Here is an 18105-nt window from a genome sequence, read left to right as displayed (position 1 = left end):
TGTGTGTCATAAAGTAGAATGACTGTTTTTTTATCATCTTTCTTTGCTTATTCTTCATTTCATTGATAGAATCGCTTACAGAGATGTGGAAATGGTTAAAATATGAGAGGTGTGTGTTTGTTATGAAGGGGGAGTGTCAAGAGGATGAGGCCAATCTCTTCTCCGTGGTGCCCAGCAACAGGACAAGAGGCAACGGGCAGAAACTGAACCACAGCAAGTTCCACCTAAACCTGAGAAAAAACTTCTTTCCTGTGAGGGTGACAGAGCATTGGAACAGGTTGCCCAGAGAGGTAGTGGAGTCTCCTTCGCTGGAGATAATCAAAACCTGCCTGGATGTGATCCTGGGCAATATGGTCTGGAGGACCCTGCTTGAGCAGGGAGGTTGGACTAGATGATCTCCAGAGGTCCCATCCAACCTAAACCATTCTGTGATTCTGTTATTATGAATTGAGGAAAATAAGCATCTCTTGTGCACGGGCTGGGATATTTTGGGGTTTATATTCCAGCAGCATGTTTCTGTACAGCAGTTATGGTTTTACAGCCCTTCTTGAGCTAAACTTTATGGAAAACAGTTTTGCTAAAGCAGTATGTAGACCCCCTGTTCCTTTGCCCTTGTAAGTGGAGTACACCCGCATTAGTGTTTTTGTGACATGGGGGGCTCTGCAGAGGAGAAAGAGGGAAGTTGCCGTTATTCCTGGACCATTAAACAAAAACATAATCCCTTCACTTCACCCTCAGAGTAACGCAGGGTCTGCTCTCCAGTCCAACTTTCCAAACCGCACAGAGCCCAGGAGGAGCGTGTGTGAGCACTGAACCGTGCTCGGCCTCTGTCAGCTGGACTGCTGTGACAGAGAAGTTAGCGTTAGGGGCTCTTGCTTTAGGGCTACAACAGGAGCTGGTTCCAAAACTCACTGGCTTTGAGTTTCCTCATACTGGTCCTTGCTTTTCTGATGAAACCTTTTCCCTGAATGGCAACAAAACCAGATTCGATACTGATTTCACCTGTGTTTATTCCGTAAGTATTACTGTGTAGTAAATAAATGTTTGCTGTCACTTGTGGTGAGCTATCATGTGGCTGAAAAACGAGGTTGTGCTGAGGCTTGGGCTGCTTGCAGTTTTTGGAAGAGGTTCCCCAAAGCGTTCAGTGTTTACAAACGGCTTGCTCTAGCATCCCAAACAGACTCAGCCTCCTCATTAGTATTTTGCAGTCAGTTGCTCCATGACAAAAGCCATGATGGAGGATATGGTAAGATGCATGACTGATATTCTTCCATCATGGCAGCTTCTCCTACTTCCTCAGACAGAAAGCAGGGCTCACAGAGCCGTGTCACCCCACTGAAGGCGGGCAGTGTGCAAATGGCCTGACTGCAGCGGGGAAGCACCACGGCTAATGCTGGGAATGGAAGCAGCATGTATTTCAGTGCTTGGTTGTGTGGTACTTGCTATCTCTTCTAAGGGAATGAGAAAACCTCCTTTATTCCTCACTGGAATAGGAGCGTATTTGAACTCTCTCCCTCCTAGTCTTGGCACAGAGGAGAGATGGAGGGAGCTGGTCTGGCAATTTGTCATCTCAGCTTTCTGGAAGGCTCTGGGGAAAATCCCTTTCCTGAGTGGGAGATTCCCAGTTGTGCTGCAAGAACAAACTACTCTGTCCTGTCCCTTCAGCAATCAGCGTGAGCAGTCTTGGCTTTCTTCCTGCAGGCCTGTTTTTTGTGACTTCTTAGCTAAGGGCACTGAGGAGGTCGTCAGGAAATCCTGGGAGAAGCCACGTTCATGGGTTTCCTTACAGTTATTGCACTGCTTTCTCAGAATTTGTCGAAGTTGTTAAAAGTGCCGCCTTAACAATGCTGCTTCTTCCAAAGGGGAATCTGATTACTCTGAAAAAGCTTTCTCACAGCTGTTTTTGCAAAGATAGCTTTGGCAGTTGGAATGGGCTGTCATGGTCTGAGGCAATACCATTAGGACCCATCTGCCAGGTCTGAACTCGGGGGGGGGGGGGGGGTCAGAAGCAGATGATGGTCAGAGCTGAGCATGACTTGATTTTCAGCTTTTTTGCAGGATGTTTAATTCTTGCCTTCCTTCTGCTTACGGGTATCAAAGAAGGAATTTCTGACCAGCAAAGGGACTCATCCATTCTTGTTAATGAGGAGAAGCGTTTTGATGAGGCCTTGAATGAAGCTCCTTTGCATTTCAGTGAAGAGAAGAATGTGCTGCCAGAATACAAGAAGCCTCTGAAATTATTTTTCCTCTCTCAGTTCTGCCGTGCTAACCTTTAGATGGCTATTAAAAATTACCGTTGCATAAGAGACCACAGCCCAAGCTAGCATTGTCTCTCAGTAGGTTCCTTACAGCACCCAACCTACCTTCATTGTAGAAATAAGATTGCAGATAAACTAAGATATCATCAGGATACTTTCTTATCATTTGATATTCTCTGAATTGTACTGTTCCCTATCTCTTCTGCTGGAGACATGGGGCGAGGTAGGATAGGGTCTGTCTCCACAGTCTAAATGTAAAAGCTGTTGAGAACATCAAAGCCTAAATGTTTTGAACAGAGACCTACTCCTTTGTCATTCATGCACAGGATCCTGGCAATATCTGCTTAATACTTCACCTGAAGTGGTTTTGTTCCTTCATGGATGATGTGATATTTGGGGTTGAAGCAAGGAGTATAATAGCAGTGCAACTACGCGTGCGTGTTCATACGTACCATTGCATGCATCTCTTGCAGTATGTTCCTGAAATCCTCCCGTGTGGAGAGTACCTTTTGGTCATTGCCCTTTCCATGAGTGGTTACTCTGTCCTGATGACGATGTTGGGCAGGTTCTGCATTTTGGGAGTCAGTGCAAAGTGCCTGCTCATCTGTGGTATTTTCACCTTACAGGAGTAAATTAATTCCTTCCTTGAACGGGTTAGTTTGGGAGCAGTCATCTTCAAATGACAGAAGTGACTGACAGGGTGTTTTTGGCAGTTTGGATGAAGTCTAATAGTTGCAGGTCAAAATGATCTTTGGGTTTTTGGGGTTTCGTGTCATCTTATAATTCTGATCCCTTGAGCAGAGACAGTGAATCAGCCTCTGCATTAATATTTTCCCTGGCCCAGAACTGCATGCATAGACCTGGAAGCCAAGACAGTGCTAGATTTGCCTGGTCCCTCTCATGGTATTGGCAAGTTTGTTGTGGGTAATTCCCAGAAGTAATACTTGGAAGTGTCCTACCTTGTTGGCATGCTGCCTCCAAACTCTTCTATCTTCTCTTTCCTTTCTTGAGCGCATTTCTTCAGTTCAGGACAAAATTCAGATGGCAGAGGGGATGAAAGCTGTGCAGGTTTCTCATGGATATATGTAGAGATCACGGATGTAGTCAGCCTATTTCTTACCACCTTCTCCAGCTCCTCTCAGACAAATCACCTGGCCAGTGGGGCTCTATGAAGTCATTTTAGGGGACAGCATGGTACCAGTTGCTTTGTCCTCTTCTTGGCGAGCTGAAAGGCTGTTCCCCTCCTGAGCGTCCCTTCTGCACGTGGATCCTCATAGCATCGAATAAGGTTGGAATTAATGAGGAGTGAACTTTTTCCAGCAGACTGCTCTTAGAGTTAGCCTCACTTTCAGATTTTGAGGTGGTGTTGGGCTTCTGCCTGACTGAACTGTTTTTACTGTCTCTGTATCTTTTGGAAGAATATATTGTTTTATCCTTAAGGAACTGTATCAAATACAGCTTTCTCTGGTGGAAGACTATTTCATTTGAAAACTTTCCCAAAGTGTTCCTGAAGGATTCTGTTTCAGGTAGGACTGTTGCCGGTCTTACACTACACAGGGAGTTATTTCTACCAGCAGTGCGATAGATGGACAGTAGCAGTAAGAAAATAAGTAGGGGATTGGAAACTAAGACTGCTGGTGAAACAGATGTCCAGAAGAAAATTAAAGGAAACTGTCAGAATGTATAAGGCTTCCTCTACCACACTAAATCAGTTCTCTTGAGTTTATATTTACAGTTGTGATTATCAGCTTGCCATTTGTCCTTTAAGATTTTTAAAAGTCCATGTAAATCATAATGACTGTCTGTAAAAATGTTGTGAGTGAAGTGATGAGCCCCTCTTCTGCCCTGGCTGACCTTAATAAAAGTTGAAAGCACTCACCATCTGCTGGCATCTCGAAAGGGGAGAACCTGATTTCCTCAAGCACGACTCCATTTAGCCAAAGCTTAAGAGGCCTCGCACAGCAAATGTCTTTCTCATGTGTTAAAGGATCACCCAGTCATAACTGTTACGAAATTCTTGGTCCGAGTATTCCCTTTATAGTTGGAGTTGGAAATGAGATTTTGCTGGTTGTTAGCAGGCAGAGCCCATCTTGTGGGACGGGACTCTTTCCAAATCTGCACATGAGGAGGTTTTCCCTTATCTGACAGTAAGCTGTGATAAGCTGCTGACAAGAGCAGTAAGCCTTTCTTTTACCTGAATGGAGAATTTTTATGAATAAATGATTCCTGCTGAAAACTAGCCTTCTCGCCTGTTTGGGGTCTGTGGCCCAGATTGCGCTCAGAGGAGCAAAGGGGAAAAGCTCCTTCCTTTTGGGCACTTTGGAAGAGGGGAGTTTTGTCTCTGTAGCCTCCGGAGGGAGGGAGGCCGGCAAACCCCAGGGGTGCGTGAGCTCGGGCTGGGTTAGAACAACCTCCCAGGAGCTGCTTCACCATCTGGGCCTTGGTCGAGCTTGAGAAGTCCCTGGTCAGCCGTATGTCTCCTTTCCCTTTTCTTTGCTCCTCCTGTGCAGATGGTTGCCAAAATCTGGGCTTTATTGCTCACGTTAAATAGCTCCTGATTTTTCTGGAGAACATGAGAGACAGATGAAAGTGGATTGTAGGAAGTTTTGACTGAAAAGCCATGGCATTATTTGAGTATCTTGTTAGCACCATATTATATATTTCTGTAGGTAAACGGAGGAAGCCGATTTCCAGAGATCTTTTGCCATCTTCCAATTTGAGCTATATTCATTTTGAAAAGGTGAGGGTGGTTTAGCTTTTCTCACTGTGTGCTCATGGGAAGCATTTACAGAATGCTGTTTGGAAGCTGAAAGTGAAGTTTCATTATTTATCTTAAAACAAGGTCTCTATTTATTCTCCTTTTAGGACAGCGCAGCAGCAGGATTTTAAACAATTGAAAGCCCAGATGAAAGTAAAATCGATCCCTTCTTTTTGACAGTCCTGCATAATTCCTCATCCTTCAACTAGGGAGAGATAGGATGACTGGCACGAAAACTGTTTCCTGCTGTGTCTTTTAAGCAACATTTCGCTAGTATTGATTTTTTTCCTAGGCTTTCTCAATGTCTTTTGCTGAGGCCGTAGCAGTGAACGTTATGTCCTGCCTGAAAGTGCATGTTCGAAGGAAGTGAAAATTGCACTTCTTTATGATATGAAAGAGAAAAGAAAGCATTTTGGAAACTTGAAAAACAACCCTAACTGGAATTCACAGAAAGGCATAATTGTTGAGCTGGCTTTGAGTAACGTTTCATCTGATTGTAGAAAGTTGAAATTCAAGAAAGACCATCTGTGTAACAAACTGGCAAACCTTTTTTGTCTGAATGAGCAGTCAATCAGAAGCAAAAGACTGCGTTAATTGCTACGGCTACATCAGGTGATGCACCTCTCAGCTTGGCATCCGGGTGTGCCAGAGTGGTAAGACGAAATGGGAAAAGGGTAGCTCGCGTGCTGGTGAGCCAGAAGATGCAAGGTAAAGGAGATAGCTGCTTGCCTTGATTGCATCCACATGGTATTTTCTGGGTGGCAATGGAAAGCTAAGTGTTGCTTGTCCCCCTGAGACCAATCTTGAAGTGAAGCATTAAGGCGGTGTATTTGTGTGTGTCAGCGTCAAATGAATCTGAGTAAATTGATGTATTGGGGGGTTGGAAGCGGGAGAGGAAATGGAGGCCCCTGAGGCTGACATCTGAGCAATGTGAAGTGATGAAATCCAAGTGGACTATAAACTCTTTAGAGGAGGAGAGCTTAATTTTGGGGGCATACTGGGGGCTCTCAGGAACATCTAACAGGAATCGTCTAATACTGTTACTTGGATTTTTTTTTCAATGCCTTTTTGGGTCGGAGAGAATGCTTTATTTGAAGGTGGATTAAAATACTTCCCCGGCAGTGCGTTACGACTTACATGGAAGTGAGAAGAACAGGCATAATTTGAGTGTTAAGCTGTCCTGGTTATGATAATGCCAAAGACAGAGATGTTTTACTCAGTTCAACTTCTCTAGAAAGGGATTTGGGAACAGGAACCTGTAGAAAATCTGCGTGAAAAAGCTCTGACTCTTCATAAAACTGAAATTTTCAAGCTTCAATTGCCAGAACTTCTAGACTCTTCTTTATAGTTCACTTTGGAGTTTGAAAAATTACTCCTGAAGACAGAGCATGGTTTTATTTGTAATTCGTACCTTTAAAGTGATAGGTTTGCAGGCTTGACCTGCTGTATAAAGATTGGAATAATGGTCCTGTTTGTCCTATCTCATATAACTAAGGAAGAGTAGAAACAGCTGCTGATACGGTAGACGGACGTGTACTGTCAGGCTGAAAAATGGATATTTCCATATTGCCCATATTTGTAGGCTTTCTGCTCTGGGTACTGCTGTTCTAGTGGTAACTTCTATGTCATGTATGAAGACCTAGTCAAAACTCAGGAAAGAGGAATGTTCAGTGCTACTTCTGTATTTGGCATGCAGAAGGTAAGCCCACGCACGTTTGGAGGAGTGGAGAGGCATCAGTGGGCATGTCTGAGCTCAGTTAAAAGATACTGTCCTTAGTGCAGGTGGTTAAAAAATGATCTGAAACAAATCACTGGTGATAGGGTGCTGCTCCAGGTATCTGTTTTCTAGTTTGAATCTGTTTGTTAGTGAATCACACCGTTTAGTCTTGGCTATGTGTTCTCACAACACAGTGTTTTTTAAGGCAGTTTGACAAATAATTTCCTTTCTGGATTTTTGCTCTTTGTTACCCAAGTAGCATATTACTACTTAAATTTTTTTTCTTGTACTCACAACTAACAGTTTATGAACTAGTCCAAACTTATTAAAATTAGTAAGTACAACCCTTTTTTATAGTTTCAGTAATAAAAACCAGATTGTGTAACTTCTGTGGACCCTTGATAACACACACAGCGCACATGAATTGGGCACTCATTCACATTCTGCCTTCACATATCACATGTGGTAAAGTATGTGTCTCAGTAAAAGAAAGTAAATAGATACTGAAATAGTCAATGTTCTCAAAACTTAATCCTTGTAACCTCTCTCAAAGTTCTTATTGACTGTAGTGTTTGTACTGAATTTGAAACTGTATTTTGTAGAGTAGAGATACAGAAGCCATATTCAGTAATACCTTTTTTGATGTTCCTTGTTTATTCAGTGCTGTACTTGCTCGTATCTGGAATTTGACCTCAGAGCCACATGGTCTGAGGCTTGCAACGGGAGCAAGAAACAAGACGGGACAGAAAATATTGTTCAGGGTTATTTGAGAAGGAAGGAAGAAGTGGAAAGCAGACAAGATAGTTCTGAGTTTGTCTGTTGCAGAAACTAAGCTTCTACATGCAGGTTTGTAACCTTTCTGGAGAGTCACGCTGCAATTCTAATTGTGACTTGGCGATCCAGGCTCTGAAAGAGTTATTGAAATTGTAAGTTAGTCACTTTGACCTCTTGACCTCGTGTTTCATCAGGAGTTTCTTGAAATGATGGATAGAGCTAAAGTGTTATTGTCCCTTTTAATAGGGTAAAAGATTTACTTTCACATAGATTTAAAACCAGTATTTCATGTTCATAGATTACTTTTGCAATATTGTCAGTAGCTTTGAACTATTTTGTCTTTTTTTAACAAACAAAAAAAAAGCAATAGCACTGCATACAGACCTCTAACCTCATACAAATTGAAGTGTCATTTTGTCATCTTTTCATACCTGACTAAATCACCACAGTGTAAAACTATACTTTTCCTTTGAGAGATTTTTGCCTTGGTATCTTTGCAAAAAGATGTAGAACAGATAGAAAATAATGAGTTTGTTGTAAATATTGCTACCTTTGGCCTGTCGGTACTTTGAAATGGTGCGTCCTAGCTTTGGATCAATAGAATTTCTCTGTTCAGCGTAAAATACATTAGTTCTCTGGTTCTTCTGTCTGGTAAGTCTGTATTTCAAGTGATCTCTCTTTTTCACCCTTAGTTTTTATTGAATTTTAGTATCTTGGAAAGTCTAACGTGCAAGGACAGTCTTTGTTACCTCAGTGGGTAGCTTAGCAGCAGCATCAAGTCCTGCGCAGCACAGGCCCGGCGAGTGCGGCCCTTCTGACTCCTTTGAAAGGCCAAGCGCTTTGCAGAGGTGACTTCTGTGCTTCTTAGAACATAGATAACAAACCCTGTAGCTTGTTACTTGTGGAAAGGGAAATTGATAAAGCTAAGCGAAGCTGTCCAGTGTCTTACTGTTTCTCGCCTTGATTATCTTCAGTCTCGTCTGGATTTTATAATTATTCTTCTATACGTTTTGTGAAGATGACCTATAGAAGAAGCTCCATGGGTAGACAGTTATGGCCAGCTGTGGAGGGAGCAACCCAAGCTAACGTCTCCGTGTGAGCATGCTTGTGTCTAAACTCAGTGCAGATGATGCAAAAAATAATTAATTTATACCTTTTAAATATTAGAGCAAAGAGGAGTCAGAAGGGATCTAACAGATGCCCCGAAATATGCTTTTGCTAGAGTTTCCAAAGGGTGTCAAGCGGGAGGTACGCGTCTCACGGATTTGCGCAGGGTATATGTTAGGATTTGAGGTACCCCGTGCCCTGGAAAATCATAGAGATGATCAATAACTGGTCAGCGTGGGAGCATTTCACATCTGTCTGCTGTAGAGGTGAATGTCCTGTGGTGTGAAACGTGTTGCATAACCTGGGATTCCACAAGGAGAGGTAAAAACCAGAGTTTATAGCTCTGTAAACACGTGTCCAGGTAAGCAGCAGAACACGCAGAGACTCGGCGCTCACGTGAGCGTACAGCTATCAGTAACAAGCGAGAGAATTTAAAGGTCGGGGAGCTGCCAGATGAGAGGGGAAGGGTCGACTAGCTGGCCTCTCGCTCCCCCTGCCCTGGAGCAGGAGGGAGATGGGGAAAAACGCAGAGTGGGACCTGGTCGGCCAGCTTAGATGATGCAGGACGGATACTGGCAGCGCTGCCTAATGTAATAACGTGGTGGTGTTCAGTATCTGAAATATTTGCAATTGTCAATAATTCTGTGGTGGTGGTGGTCATGCCTGCTGAGTGCAGGTAGTAGATAAATACTGCTGCTGTTGCTGCCATATTCATGAGGCTGCTGACCTCAGGTGTCCCCATTTCCATCCTCCAGGTCGGGAGATGTTAGTATTTGGGGATTCTTTTTATTTGCTTTGTAATTTTTGGAGTATTCAGTGCCTGATGTGAAGTTCTTTTTTATTTTTCCTCCTTTGAAAGCTATCAAATGCACTTGGTTTTTGTTTTCTTTTCCACTTCTTAAAGGAAGCTATGACTCTCTCATGATCCCATGACTCCAGGAGTTGTGAAAACACATTTACTGCAAGAACTGGCAATCCTGTACATACAAAATTTAACTGTGGCATAAAGGCTAGGTACCCGTTATCTTACACACTTCAGGCTCCTTTCACAGAAGTGAAATTTCCTATTGCACAGTCAGTACCGTTTTACTATAAAATAATTACTAGCATGGAGCTTCTATATTTGCCACAAGGATAAAACTTGTACTCGGTAAATATTTCCACAGAGATATGCTGGGCTCAGTGAGATACTTGACTTCACTGAGCATGTTCCATGCATACTTTTCAGTTTTTAATAACTGATATTTCAAAACCACGATTTCTTCTGTAAGGACAAAGCATTTTGTGTGCCAGTTCTGTGCTGTTAAATGAATCTCTGTAGGTTTTCCAAGAACAAAAAATAGACACACATTTTTCCACATAGAACGAAAGCTTGTTTTTTTTTTTCTCGTTTTCATATGGTTCCATTGATTTTTCATAGACTTTCTGAAAGGGGAAAAAAATTGCCCAAACTTTGGATTAAAACCAAGCATGAGAAATTTCAGCATAAAGGAATTTTCTTATGTATGTTCGAAGAGGAGGCTAAAAAGCTTAATTTTAGTTCTGCACGCTGACCCAGTAATATATATTGCCATTTTCTTTTCTTCTACGCAGAGGCAACAGAATACTGGTTAGTTCTGTGGGTTGTCTTAATGTCTTTTGCTCATTAAAATGGTGCATCAGTTAGTGTGCTGAGAAAGCTGCTGTGCATAGGGGAAGCAACCAAAAATTGTGGTGAAGGATTTTGCTTTCACATGGGATACAGAAATTAACATGGAATAGTCTTTTATTTTAAGTATTTGCCAAATAGTGTACATTTTAAATGTAGTTAAAGATTTCTGTCAGAATACCAGTCTGTTTTTATTATCCAGCCTGGTATCCTGGATATTACAAGACCTAGGTTTCATGAGGAGACTCTCACCACCAGCTCTTTGATTGCACAGGGCATATGGTTTAGAAGGACGTCTGTCTCAGCTGAGGGTTTTAACCACTGAAGAATCTATTATGCTGCTATTATATTTTTAGGTTCGTCATGGCTTGGGTCAAGCATCTCATTTTAAAACACAGGCATACAGGATTGCATATTAATGATCTGAATTCATCAAGCTTAATTTGCCGTCCTCTCTTCTTATTTTTTTCATCTTTTGCTACATTAGTGGACCGTTAGTGACTGGCAGTCTCTTCTCCACTTAGATATTTACAGATCACGATCAATTCCTTGTATTCTTAATTCCTGTTCTGCAAATGGTCTGCTGTGCATGTCTTTTGACTAGATTACGTTTTACGTTTTTCGCTATAGTGTCAAATGAGAGCAATGTTTTTATTGCTCAGATTACACTGACTCTGCTGAATAGGTTTAAAATGAAAAATGCGTTTGTATTTAAAATGCGTTTATTAAGCCCAAGAAGAACTCTTCTTACTTTAGGAAATGAGTGTATTGTTTCTGGTCAGCTTGACATTTAGTATTTTAGTACGAGTGTATTTTAGCCTCTTGTTCATAAATTGTGCCCATAGCTTGTAAAAGGATATTAAACATTCCCGTGTTTTCGTTCTCCTTCTGAGTTTTCATCCTGGTGTTCAGTTGAACAGGTAATATTTTTTCTTTGTAGCTGCAGAAGATGTTTTTGCCATAAAAATCTGATACTAGATGGTCAGTCAGAAATGTCTGCCGTGTGTATAATTCAGGTTGCTGTGAAATTTGAGTAACATTTACCGTTTGACTATTTAATTTCATTTGAAATTGTTTTTAACATTTTTAAATAAAGCTGTCTCATTGTAAGAATATTTTTTTAATTAGAAAAATCTTACACTTCACTATGCCATATATTTTTAATAGGCTCCAAGAATTGAGACCGAAATGATTCAGAAACTGTTGCTTTAATTCTGAAATGGAAATGCCAGGAGTTGTGCAACGGCTAAAACGCTTGATGCAGCATTGACTTTTACATCACATTGATCTTCCAAAGAGGAAAAATTAACTGTTGAATTCCTGCTCGTTGTACCAGAAACAGCGAGAAGGGTGTTGGTGCTTAAGAAGCCGGCAAGCACTCGTGTTTTGCCCCAAGACCTATGTGTCTGCCTAGAGCCCAGGGAGCCTCAGAGGGATCCGGCGGGGGCTGGAGGCCCGTCCGTGAGGACGGAGGAGTTGCGTGTGCAAAGCTCCTCTCTTTGTAGGCACCCAGCAGTTGGATCAGTAACATCTGTTTCTCAAAATGTACACTGTAATACCATATTATTTTTTTCCAGCATTCTTCTGATGTGTAGTATTTTTTATATGCCAAGTATGTTGAGACCATAAATACTTTAACATGCAGAAGATGTGCAGCGAGAGAAATATGTCCTTTTGGAAGGACTTTTCCGTTCCCTGCCAGTCTTGTGAGCTGAACCTCACCAGGGGCCTGTATCCCCTTATGTGATCGAGAACCTAATTTCGCCAGAGGCGAAGGTGCCAGCGGCACAGGTCCGTAGGGGCAGCCCATGCCACCCCGTGGGGTTGAACCTGCGCCCCTGCCTGGCTCGTGGTGCTCGCGAACAGCTGCTCTCCTCGGCCGGCCTCCCTGCGCAGCTGGGATTCGCGCCCTCCTTCTGAGGTTGCTTTGTTAAGTGTCTACCTTGCTCTGCTTGTAACTTCATGTAGTAGCAACTTCCTTATGTTGGTGTCATCAGAACTTGATATGTCATGTTTTCAGATGGGCTAGCAAACGCGTGAGGGCAGGGCCTCTCTGCGTGTCAGCGAGTGAGACTTTCAGCAGCACGTCTAGCTAACTTGTATGTGCTGCGGGCATTTAATTCTCTCTCCAGCTCTTTCTCTGTCACGTGGGGCAGCTCCTTGCTTGTCTGTTTTCTGCCACCATTGTTTCCTTTAGCCTACTCAAAGTGTGGAAGGCTGTTCCTGCTGGCCTCGTTTTCTCCAGGAGCGCGTGAGAAGCTCCCTGGGCCCTCAGCGCCGCAGCAGAGAGGGAGCCTGGTCCTGAGGGTGGTAGGGAGAGCAGAGCAGCAACCCTTGGTCTCTGAGATCTGTCCCTCAGGCAGAGCAGACTTCCCTCTTTTTCAGTTAGTTGCAATTCTTCTAGCAGTGTGCAGTAACCTACAATGGGGATAAAATAATGACTGCTACCTGCTTTTCTTTATCTGTGCACTTTTCTCTTAGCATTTTTAGTGAGATTAAGATAAAACCTTGGGTTGTGTGTTGGCTAATTGTTTGGAATTTGACCTGCATGCTGCCTGTGGTCACTTTGGTTAGTTTTATTTATTTATGCCACATCTTCTCCATACTGTCCAATATTTTTAAACTATCTGTAGCATTTACTCACGCGTCTGTCAGATCAGTACCTGATGTTATGGTGATACAGTGATAGGAGCCCATGAGTCTAAACTACTCAAAAACATCATAAATGGAATAATGGGTGATGTTTAATTGCTTTCACTTTATTTTGATTAATAATTATGCTCACTGATCCATGCAAGTTAGGTAAGCAATAACTAGAGAAAGTAGAATAAATGGAAAAAGAGAAAAAAGTAGGTAAGCGTTACAGATAACTCAGTGATGTTGGGAACAGAAGGGGGACTCTTCCCTGGTTTGCCGGATGTGTTTTGTATGTGAGTAATGGGACTAGTATGTATGTATTAAGTTACGTGACTCCAGCTATCCATAGAAGTCTCCCTGAACGGAGATGTATGGCATGTACTGTGAAGGTGTTATGAGGATGGCTGAGCTAATCGTTTTTGTCTGGCACAGAACAATGTTACTGAGGACAGTGACTCTCCAAAATGATTTTTTGGAAAGTAAGAAAAAGAGGCTCGTTATCTAGCAAGAAAGTGCCTCTGTGCCGTCACGTTGCCCGCAGAAAGCTCTCTGCAGGCAGTCTGCCACAGCCTCTGCCCCAGCAGGTCCTGCAGGAGTCCACAGGGTAGATATGTCCTAGTAAGGGAGCCGTATCTGAATGCCTGTGCTAGCTTAGTAGGTGTAGCCATCGGACTATATAAATGTAGTGCTGCTACTTGTGAGTTTTGTTTAGTGTTTAAATCTGTTCCGATTTTCCATAATTTTGTTCTGTTTGTATGATGTATTGTTTGCTAAAATTGGATTCCTTTTTTCCTCTGGGTGTAGGGAGTTGTAGGGTGTAGATCAGTGATAAACGCGGCTTTTCCAGCAAGGTAACGGCTTGCCCTGCTGTATTTATGCAATAGATGTTGTGCACGCTTAACGCAGGGTATGGTGCTCGCGTAAATCGCCTGTCCAAGTCACCCTCGGAAAAGGGGGTGTCAGGAACAGGCTGCTGGTACCACAACTGGAGCAACCTGCTCTTTGCCTCCACCTTGACAGGAGCTTGTTGGCCTTTCCCTGCGGTCAACAACGCGTCTGGGGAAGGACAGAGGACGCTCTTGAAAAAGACGACGGCTAGCCGTGAGTGCTGCATCTACCAGAATAATTAGTCACAATCACAGCCCAATTCCTACTTCCTTTTTTGAGTCAAGCCTAATAAAGCCAAGGAGAGTGAGTGAATTCACCCACTGGGTGAATTACCCTGGCAGGTTATAGACATAGCGCTGAGGTACTTGAGCAGAACGCTTGTGCCTTTTTGCTGTTTATTTGTCTCCTCAGCCTTTTAAAAAATACAGTTCTCCCCCACCTGTTTCCGCACGCGGGAGCGTGGGTTCCTGTCCCAAGGTGCAAGGAGCGCACCGGACTGCCGCCTTGGGCGGGCATGGAGCACACTTGCTTGCGGCCCTGCTTCTGGAGACCGTTTGCCTGTCTGTAATGGACGCTCAAGACACCATCCGAATACCACGAGGTAACAGCCTCTGCTCTTAACTCTGAGTTAGCATGAGATAACTCAGTGCTAGGCGTTTTGCTGTGTGTTTTTACCTAAATAGATTTATACTTGGCTCATGAAGAAATTCTGAAACGTAACACTTGAGTCATCACCTGAAGAGGGGCATCACGGTACAAACTACAACTTCAGAAGTTTCTAGACACTTTCACTCGTGTTACTTAAGTTTTTCAAAGAAGAAACCCGGAGAATCAGTTGATTCTTGACAAAATATGGATCCCACATGGCATGCAAAATAATATCCGCACGGTGAATTTAAGGTATGACCCTAGAGCTACACATGTAGGAAACTTATAATCAGTTTCCACCTACTGTAGCTCTGTTTTGGTGGAGGCAGGCAAAGGGAAGTGTGCTGCAGGCAAAGCATCCTTCTTTGCTTTTATTTTTCTTCCAGTAAATCAACCAGTGTTCAGTGTGGCTCCAAAAAGTTTTCGTCTTTGGATTAAAAAAGCGAGCAGCAGGTAGCTGTGACGCAGGTTTTGCACAGTCATTGAACTGAACACACCTTAAACTAACAGAGAGGGTGAAAGGTAGTAGTGTTTTTGCGCTGAATCTGTGTTTTTAGACGAGGCAGCACCTTTTTTTATAAAAGCATGTTTATATCGACTCCTTAAGAAGTTTAGACTGGAGGGCTGTCTCCAGAAACTGCCCCCCTCCCCCTTTGCCAAGTCCCATATGTTTGTCTTGGCAGGGTGCAGTGTCTGCTTGGCTGGTGCTGGGATATTAAATTGAGGGAACACAGAGCTCTTGATGCTTTTCAATAGGGCTTCTATTTAGTTAGCGGCAGGATAGAGCTGTCAGCCACCTGCGATTGTCCAACAGGAAAAAAGGGAGAAATACAAGGGGTAGGGGGACAGCGCTGGAAACGTTTTCCAGTGTCATCGATACAGTGGGCAGGGGGAGGTAGCAGCTTTGTCTTGCTTTGTTTTTTGTTTGGTTCCATATGCACAACTGCGCTGGGTCCTTTGGCTGCAGCTCTGACGGCCTCAGCGTTGGTGGTAGGTGAGATAAATGACGGTGCTAACTGAAACTACTCAGGGTGTCACAATCTGCCTTGTCATTTAACTTATCACGTGTTGAGAGTGTGTTAAGAGATGTTGTTAAGAGCTGAACAAGCAATTGGCAGCCCGAAGTGAGAGTAGATTTCAGATAGTCCCGTTCTGACACTTAGGAATGCTGTATGTGCTTTTGCGTTTTGTTTCTTAGGCACAGGTGGTGATTGATTCATTTATTTACTGTGTAACAAGTCAGGCTGTTGGGAGTTCCTTGTAGACACTCTGAGCTGATGGATGGTGAAACTAGACTTGTCCTATGGGTGCCCCAGTTTGTTATGTAGCAGCTCTGTTGATGTTCATGAAAGAGAATGATATTCAGCATTTCTCAGTCAAATAAGCCCCTCTTCCGTGCCCGTTGAATGCTTTGAAGAATGGGAGGAAAAATACAGAGGTTTGGAGAAATCTCTAGTGGTACAGCAGTTATCAATTAGTATTTTTGCAAGCTTGAACAATATGTCAAGGTTATTCGTGATCCTACCTCTGACTTGTTACTTCCAGTATCCTACTTCTCTTTCTTTCATTCAGAAAGAGCATGTCAAAGGTGCTTGTTTGCCCGCAGTGTTTCACTTCCAGAAACGTCCTGGTTTTGGACCCCGTGGCTATCACAGAAGGTGAGGCAGAAAAGCCTATGGCTAATACGTAGTCTGAGAGGTAGTGTCTTTGCTGCAAGAGAGGAGAGTTTCCTTCTCTCTTTTTAAGGTCAGATACCAAGATGATGGAGGAACTTCTTTCTAAGCGTGTTTGTCTCCTCTTTGCCTGCAAGCTTGGCTCCTTTATAGTTGTCAGGGAGACATGGAGAACTGTGGATTATGTAACTTTATAAGCTTATATTTTGGGGCCCTGCCTTCCTACCTTGTGTAGCTGTAGTCCCTTTGGTCCCAGACTGTCTGATGACAATTGGTCTGAACGGTCACGGGTACAAGTGTTACAGTACGTCTTACAGCAAAACTTGTCTATGCGTTCCCCTGTTTCCTCGCTGTTGGATTGCTGTCATTGAATTTAGGTTAGATCCGTCTAAGGTAAGCAGATTCATACTGGTAAACATAGCCCCTCCTCCCAAGCAGGGGATGGCTGTCTTGTGCAGGCAGTGTTCCCCTGTCCAAGTGGAATCTTAGCTGTCCTTGAGCTGGAAGGTAACTGTCCTGTCCTTTCACACATGCCTCTTCCCACGCGTGCTCGGGTGCAGGGAGTGGTACAGCCTGTTTCATAAAATCAGCCAGAATTCAAACGGCAGAGCTGTTGGAATACTTTGCAAAGGGAGTCAACCTCCTAAAACATCCTGACCTGCATCATTGTCACCAAAGGGACTTACCAGACTGTCTGCAAACTGATAGGGAGCTACCCGTGACAAGTGTCAAAGACCAGAGAAGCTCTAGTATTTGAAAGACATCCAGCTCTGTGTGCTGGTGTATTCTTTAGCTCAGTAAACTGGTGAGAGCTATTATCTTCTTGTCTTTTTGACTTCCCTTCTTGGGAGAGTCCAACTGAAGAGTTCATTTTTATTGCTTATTTGTCAGCACCTGTATGTTACTGAAGGACCCAGGGTTGGAACTTTCTTCTAGAGGGAAGGTGGGTTTGTATCCTCAGATCCCTGTGCCTTTTGCTGATGTTTTGCTTTTGGTAGTTTGTTGGTCTCCTGTCAATGACTATTCTGTAGCCTGACTTCACGCAGGCAACCTCTTTCTGCCGAGCCAACTCCAGCCTGCTTGTTAGTCTGCTTCTTGTATCATTGACAGCCTACTTCATTTAGAAGAGCATGCAGAGCCTTGAATTACATCTTAAATTCCAATTTTGTAAGCTGTTAGCCTCTACTATTTCAGTTCTTCCCGTAAAAATGCAAATGTGGTATTTCTGGATTACTCTCTTTATTACAGAAGGATGTCAGTATCTTAAGATGGATAAAAGATGCCTGTAATATAAATGAAGATTCCTGTGTAGGGGAATGCAGTGACGCTCTATTGATCATGTATCCCTCAAGGTGCAGTGTAATCAATTATGCATTGGATGACTGACATTTTTAAAAATTGTTAAGTTTTACACCATGGGTGCAGTAAGAGCAGGTCTGTAATGTTTATTCATGTGAAGCAGTTACTGTTTTGCTAAAAGCCTATATAATGGTGAGCTGCGTGAAAGCTACATCAAATACACATTTGACTTCAAGATGCCGTGAAGGTCTTTGTCTCCCTAGTTGTTGTATTGAGTGTAGCGCCATGGCTCTGTGTCTTCATAAAGGCAGCTGAAAGCAGACACGTAAGGCATTTAATCTAAGAGCGTGAACTTGTATAGAGGAATGCAAAGCTAATCAGCATGATTTGTAGTGTATTTGTGCACTTAATGTTGTCAGAAGAGAGTGACATTTGATGTTTATCCATTGAAGACCCATGTTAAGCACCCAGAACGCTGTGGAACAGGTATTTACAAGTCAGTCTGCAGAGCCGTTTCTGACCTACTAGATCTGGCATATCTCCTTCAATGTAGTGCTGTTCGTCCTCAATTTGTAAAAGACTTTTATTAAATCAGTAATCCCAATTAAGTGCCAGAAAAGTACTTACATATTGCTCCTAGTTTCTAGTTGGGAGCAGAAAAGTACAACCGTTTAAAAAAAAAAAAATTGCAGTGGTTG

At 43.1% G+C, this 18105-nt stretch overlaps 1 protein-coding gene across 3 annotated transcripts in view; it reads left to right on the top strand.

The window, feature by feature from the left end:
• Window positions 1-18105, top strand: part of ADAMTS3 (ADAM metallopeptidase with thrombospondin type 1 motif 3) — a 140588-nt gene that overhangs the window by 21072 nt on the left and 101411 nt on the right. Inside the window, exon 1 of one of the 3 annotated variants that reach the window (XM_009683832.2) lies at window positions 7483-7579. The exons of the other annotated variants lie outside the window; for them this stretch is intronic. Coding sequence (XP_009682127.1) covers window positions 7574-7579 — 6 coding nt within the window. The 5' untranslated portion in view covers window positions 7483-7573. Of the gene's footprint in view, window positions 1-7482; window positions 7580-18105 lie in introns of those variants that run through there. 3 annotated transcript variants of the gene reach the window in all.

The sequence above is a fragment of the Struthio camelus genome, chromosome 4 (genome assembly GCF_040807025.1).
Source record: "Struthio camelus isolate bStrCam1 chromosome 4, bStrCam1.hap1, whole genome shotgun sequence".
NCBI lineage: Eukaryota > Metazoa > Chordata > Aves > Struthioniformes > Struthionidae > Struthio > Struthio camelus.
Note: the sequence above shows the minus strand (reverse complement) of the source record. Positions and strands in the feature narration are given on the sequence as shown.